Source organism: Somniosus microcephalus, chromosome 16 (genome assembly GCF_052327205.1).
Source record: "Somniosus microcephalus isolate GS21.2 chromosome 16, FLI_Smic_1.0, whole genome shotgun sequence".
Lineage (NCBI taxonomy): Eukaryota > Metazoa > Chordata > Chondrichthyes > Squaliformes > Somniosidae > Somniosus > Somniosus microcephalus.
In genome coordinates this window covers 101,349,887-101,356,578 of record NC_141002.1, presented here as the reverse complement: position 1 = coordinate 101,356,578, position 6,692 = coordinate 101,349,887, and the positions used below count along the sequence as shown (strand labels likewise).

At 44.9% G+C, this 6,692-nt stretch overlaps 1 protein-coding gene across 2 annotated transcripts in view; it reads right to left on the bottom strand.

The window, feature by feature from the left end:
- Window positions 1-416: 416 nt before the first annotated feature.
- The window catches only part of syt1a (synaptotagmin Ia), a 651,724-nt gene continuing 645,448 nt past the window's right edge, over window positions 417-6,692 (bottom strand). For both annotated transcript variants that reach the window (XM_086009557.1, XM_086009558.1), the window contains exon 10: window positions 417-2,552. In XM_086009557.1, the coding sequence (XP_085865683.1) occupies window positions 2,346-2,552 (207 nt within the window). In that variant the 3' untranslated portion in view covers window positions 417-2,345. The remainder of the gene's footprint in view (window positions 2,553-6,692) is intronic.

Below are 6,692 nucleotides of genomic sequence, written 5' to 3'. Positions count from 1 at the left end.
TCTTCCCGACAGGTTCGACAAAATCGACCCCATTGGGTAGCAATTCCATCTCCCAGGTCATGGGTTCAAACCCCACTCCAAGACTTGAACACGCAATCTGCGCTGACACTCCCAGCGCGGCACTGTCAGAGATGCCGTCTTTTGGATGAGACGTTAAACCAAGCCCCAGGTTATACCTGAGCTTTTCATTAAAAAAAAATGAATGTCATCCCTAATAGGGTTTTTTTTTCCAGAGATGCTTAGCTTAAAATAATGATCATGTATTTGGGAATAAAACTTACCCCACTTCTCAAAAAAAAAAATATTTTGCTCTCGACTTTTGTGCTGAAATTACCAAAAGATAGTTCAGCTGTCGCCCTGTCATTGCGCAGTGTACAAACTCCCCGCCAATCACAGATCATCAATTCAACACAGTCTTCTTTAAATCAGTAATCAACTTTTAATATTTTTTTAATATAAACAAACAGTTAGTAACACACATAATTATACAGTCATTTAAAACATCAACCGAAAATAAAACAGTTTATTGAACACTAGTGTAATATCAAGTCATATAAACATCAGGAACTCCACAGTGTCATTCACTACACACAGTGAACGGAAATCGGAGAGAGAGAGAAAAAAACCACCTCGCCAAAAATGAAGGTTCACAGAGCTCGCAACCTCACGAGCAACACGGCAGCAAGAACACCGCAATATTTCTACCACGCACGTAGGAAGGTCACGGGTAAAATACTCAAAGCGGGCAGGTAATGTACATAATCCTACACAAAGGCAACTAGTATCGTTCTACAGCATCTGGTGCTAATGCTTTTTACACTTCGTTGTCGCAAAGATTAGCATTTAACTGTGGTCGTTTTGTCTCACTGCAGATTTAGACATGTCTCGACCGAGTGAGTAGAAAGGAATGGGGGCACCTTCTGGTTATGGCTGTACTTCAAGTTGTGACCAATGTTCCCTCTAATTATTTCTCTATTTAAAAAGCCGGCTCATTGGCTGTGCGTGCGGGTCTTGCAGAGCGCTGCGCGGCCTCGCAGCTTAAAGGGAACATTGGTTGTGACTATCAGAAAGAATCGTAATTCTTTTTTTGGCAGTGTATTTATATATATATATATATCGTCGTGACTTAACCTTGTAAATTAAACCCGCACGTTACCGTCTCGGTGGCACTTTCTGATGCAGTGTGCTAGTTGTGTGACTTTATTAAAATCCTGAGCTAAGTGTACGCTAGCAGTCGATTAACCGCAGCTTCCGTCACGCTGCTCACTCTTACTTCAAAGGCGGAGCCCATCGGCAGAAGACGACTATCTCACGACGGTTTTTTTTTTGTTGTGTTTAGAGTGCACAGTGCTCGAAAAAGATGCTGTGTGATTTCATCTATTTCTGCTGTTCCCTTTCGGAGCGAGATACAGCTCTCCTGCAGTCCTGTATTGGTCCACATATAGTCTGAATGGAACTGTACGCGCCATGCAGTCAACTTGACAGGGTAGCAGAAAGGAATGATTATCCGGGCAAAAAAAACAAACAAACAAACAAACCCCACACGGCTGAATCAAAATTACTATCGAGTAAACTTGCCGCTATCCCACTGAAGACTCTACTTTTCTAAGCACACAGGCAGTCACAGTGATACACAGAACAGTCCTTTAGACTCTAATGGAATGACCGATAGCTTTATAATAGTGCCATTGACTACATTATAACATGAAAAAACATTTAAAAACTCCTCCCGAAGTGAGCACCTAGTACACGAAAAAGTGATGGAACTAGGCCACCTGCTTCAGCTTGTTTTGTGTGATCCCCTCGCTGATCTTTACTGAGGTGTGTTTCCGTCTTGCTTCATAGGCTTCACAAGAAGGAAATCACTGGAATGCAGAAGAAATTTGTAACCCATAATATATAGCATCGACTTTCCTATTTCTCAGTCAATTCATATAATTTAAAATAGAACATCTTATTAAAAACAATGCACAGAATAAGAAATGCTAAACAACATACAAACGCACAGACTAGAAATCATTATCCGCTTTACGGGGGATATGTACAACTGTGAGATACATCATTTCAATCATGCTCTATCTACACAGATCATATTGCTTAAAAGGATGATGGTTTTGGACAGTGCCGATGAGATGAAGTGCCCTAACAAATTTTTTTCTTTAACCAGACCTACAATTATTAATGGCGAGATGCGGCGGAGGAGGAGGAGGAGGGGGGACGAGTTGGGGAACCACTCAATGAGAATAGTCAAGGTGGAAGTGGGTGGATTGGTAGGGGGGGGGTTGAGGTATTTACACACACTAACTGATGAGCACTAAAAGAAGGGAGGGACGTTGAAAGGCTTTTCATTTCTTCATGCCGAGAGTGACATCCACTTCTTCCTCGGGTTGCAGGGTGTGCCACTGCGCAATGGGCCGCCGTGGGTTGGCCAGCATGTCTGACCAATGGCGGAGCTCTGCAGCAGTGCTGTTGTAGCCCACAAAGACTTTCCCAATAGCGTCGTTCTTGCCGATCTTGTCATAGTCCAGGACAGTGACGACAACCTGCACTTTCTGTGTGAGAATAAACGGGGTGGGGGGGAAAGACAAAAAATATGAATTTAATGTTAATCTATACATATAAAATTCTGCCCATTGTCACGATGTGGTCATGTTTTCGTGACGTTAGTCACGCTTTTGTGACATTAGCGCCTCATGTGAGATTAAGTAACGCCTAAGGTGTAACAGCCGGCTTCTGTTACATTTAACAGAGTGAATATCGACACCACTGTGTCGGCCAATGAGTTGGAGGTGGGGGGGGGGTGGTGGGGGGGGCGAGCAAACGGAGTCTCCAAACTCATCACCGAAACTACAGCAAAGTCTCCCGACATGAACAGGATTATTTCTCCAGCAAACTGCAGTGAGTGGAAGATAGTTACACAATGCAAATGATGTGCACAAAAGCAATCCTAGTCACTTACAGCAGTGAGTGCGGTCTCCGGGCGTGATTGATGGGGGAATTACCCAATCATCTCCATTCTGGGCAGAAATAGTGGTGTCACTATCGGCAGCCTGTTTTTTTTTATTGGTAACACCAACACCTGGTATTTAGTCGTCCCACCACTGGTGGCACTGTGGCAAGAGTTGGCCCACTCTGGCTGCCATTTTCTTTATTATTCCAATAAAACACAGCGAGAAGACACTCCATTTCCCCCAACTAACTATGAGCAATGCCAGGGGTGATTCACTAGTAATTAACAAAAATTACTAATGGAAGCGATAATGGAGTTATTGTGTTAGTATTACCTTATTAAAAGTCATGGAAGCAGGTGTTACAGATTGCGTATTACTTTTTATCATTATCATTGGACTCTGTGGCCTCCCCAGTCAAGGAAGGGGGGGGGGTGAGGGGAATTAACCCCTCGGAACACAGGAACAGGAGGAGGCCATTCAGCCCCTCGAGCCTGTTCCGCTGCCATTCAATTAGATCACGGCTGAGCTGTATCTTAACTCCATCTACCCGCCTTGGTTCTATAATCCTTAATACCCTTGCCTAACAAAACCTATCAATTTCAGTTTTGAAATTTTCAGTTGAGCCCCAGCCTCAACAGCTTTTTTTGGGGGCGAGAGTTCCAGATTTCCACTCCCCTTTGTGTGAAGAAATGCTTCCTGACATCACCCCTGAACGGCCTGGCTCTAATTTTAAGGTTATGCCCCCTTGTTCTGGACTCCCCCCACCAGAGGAAATAGTTTCTCTCTATCCAGCTCATTGAATCTTTTAACCATCATAAACAGCTCAAGTAGTTCACTCCTTAATCTTCTATAACTCGAGGGAATACAAGCCTAGTCAATGTAACCTGTCCTCATAATTTAACCTTTTTAGCCCTGGTATCATTCTAATGTACCTAATCAGTCTGGGCTGGATTGGAACCAAGGGTCTGTTTTCTGCTCCCTAACTGGTATCCAATGACACCTGCTTCAAGGACAGGCTTCATCTCGGTTGTGATACCGCTATGGTTTTTGTTTATTCGTTCCTGGGATGTGGGCGTCGCTGGCAAGGCCAGCATTTATTGCCCATCCCTAATCGCCCTTGAGAAGGTGGTGGTGAGCCACCTTCTTGAACCGCTGCAGTCTGTGTGGTGAAGGTGCTCCCACAGTGATGTTAGGGAGGGAGTTCCAGGATTTTGACCCAACGACGATGAAGGATCAGCGACATATTTCCAAGTCAGGATGTTGTGTGACTTGGAGGGGAACTTGGAGGTGGTGGTGTTCCCATGTGCCTGCTGCCCTTGTCCTTCTAGGTGGAAGAGGTCGCGGGTTTGGGAGGTGCTGTCGAAGAAGCCTTGGCGAGTTGCTGCAGTGCATCTTGTAGATGGTACACACTGCAGCCACGGTGCGCCGGTGGTGGAGGGAGTGAATGTTTAAGGTGGTGGATGGGGTGCCAATCAAGCGGGCTGCTTTGTCCTGGATGGTGTTGAGCTTCTTGAGTGTTGTTGGAGCTGCACTCATCCAGGCAAGTGGAGAGTATTCCATCACACTCCTGACTTGTGTCTTGTAGATGGTGGAAAGGCTTTGGGGAGTCAGGAGGTGAGACACTCGCTGCAGAATACCCAGCCTCTGACCTGCTACTGTTGCCACAGTATTTATGTGGCTGGTCCAGTTAAGTTTCTGGTCAATGGTGACCAGAATGGTCAAATGGCCTAAAACAATTCACTGTCAATAACAATTATAGGGAATCGGGTTAGGGACTGCAGTGAGCTGCCACACTCTCCTTTTGTTTCTGGGTCATAGGTTCCAATCCAGCCCAGACTGATTAGATACATTAAAGTGATACCAGGACGTAAAAGGTTAAATAATTGTGTTCCTTTTCAAATATACATCCGACTCCATATTGAAAGTTACTATTTAATCTGCTTCCACCACCCTTCCAGGCAGTACTTTCCATCATAGAATCCTAGAATGGTTACAGCACAGAAGGAGGCCATTCGGCCCATCGAGCCCGTGCCGGCTCTCTGCAAGAGCACTTCAGCTAGTCCCACTCCCCCGCCCTTTCCCCGTAGCCCTGCAATTTTTTTTCCTTCAGGTACTTGTCCAATTCCCTTTTTGAAAGCCGTGATTGAGTCTGCCTCCACCACCCTTTCAGGCAGTGCATTCCAGATCATAACCACTCGCTGTGTAAAAAAGTTTTTCCCTCATGTCGCCTTTGGTTCTTTTGCCAATCACCTTAAATCTGTGTCCTCTGGTTCTCGACCCTTCCGCCAATGGGAACAGTTTCTCTCTATCTACTCTGTCTAGACCCCTCATGATTTTGAACACCTCTATCAAATCTCCTCTCAATCTTCTCTGCTCTAAGGAGAACAGCCCCAGCTTCTCCAGTCTATCCACATAACTGAAGTCACTCATCCCTGGAATCATTCTCATTAATCTTTTCTGCACCTTCTCTAAGGCCTTCACATCCTTCCTAAAGTGCGGTGCCCAGAATTGGACACAATACTCCAGTTGAGGCTGAACCAGTGTTTTATAAAGGTTCAGCATAACTTCCTTGCTTTTGTACTCTATGCCTCTATTTATGAAGCCCAGGATCCCATAAGCATTTTTTAACTGCTTTCTCAACCTGTCCTGCCACCTAAACGATTTGTGCACATATACCCCCAGGTCTCTCTGGTCCTGCACCCCCTTTAGGAATGTACTCTTTAGTTTATATTGTCTCTCCTCATTCTTTCTACCAAAATGTATCACTTTGCACTTTTCTGCGTTAAATTTCATCTGCCACGTGTCCACCCATTTCACCAGCCTGTCTACGTCTTCCTGAAGTCTATCACTCTCCTCCTCACCGTTCACTGTACTTCCAAGTTTTGTGTCATCTGCAAATTTTGAAATTGTGCCCTGTACACCCAAGTCCAAGTCATTAATATATATCAAGAAAAGCAGTGGTCCTAGTACCGACCCCTGGGGAACACCACTGTATACCTTCCTCTAGTCCGAAAAACAATCGTTCACCACTACTCTCTGTTTCCTGTCACTTAGCCAATTCCATATCCATGCTGCCACTGTCCCTTTTATTCCATGGGCTTCAACTTTGCTGGCAAGCCTATTATGTGGCACTTTATCAAACACCTTTTGGAAGTTCATGTATACCTCGTCAACCGCATTGCCCTCATCAACCCTCTCTGCTACCTCATCAAAAAACTCTATCAAGTTGGTTAAACACGATTTGCCTTTAACAAATCCGTGCTGGCTTTTCTTAATTACTCCACACTTGTCCAAGTGACTGTTAAGTTTGTCCCTGATTATTGTTTATAAAAGCTTCCCCACTACCGAGGTTAAACTGACTGACCTGTAGTTGCTGGGTTTTTTGAACATGGGTGTAACATTTGCAATTCTCCAGTCCTCTGGCACCACCCCCGTTTCTAAGGAGGATTGGAAGATTATGGCGAGTACCTCCGCGATTTCCTCTTAAACCTCTCTCAGCATCCTAGGATGCATCCCATCCGGACCTGGTGACTTATTTACTTTAAGTACAGCCGCCTTTCTGGTACCTCCTCTTTTTCAATTTTTATCTCATCCAGTATCTCCACTACCTCCTCTTTCACTATGACTTTGGCAGCATCTTCTTCCTTGGTAAAGACAGATGCAAAGTATTCATTTAACACCTCAGCCACGCCCTCTGCCTCCATGCGTAGATCTCCATTTTGGTCCCTAATTCCAGATCAC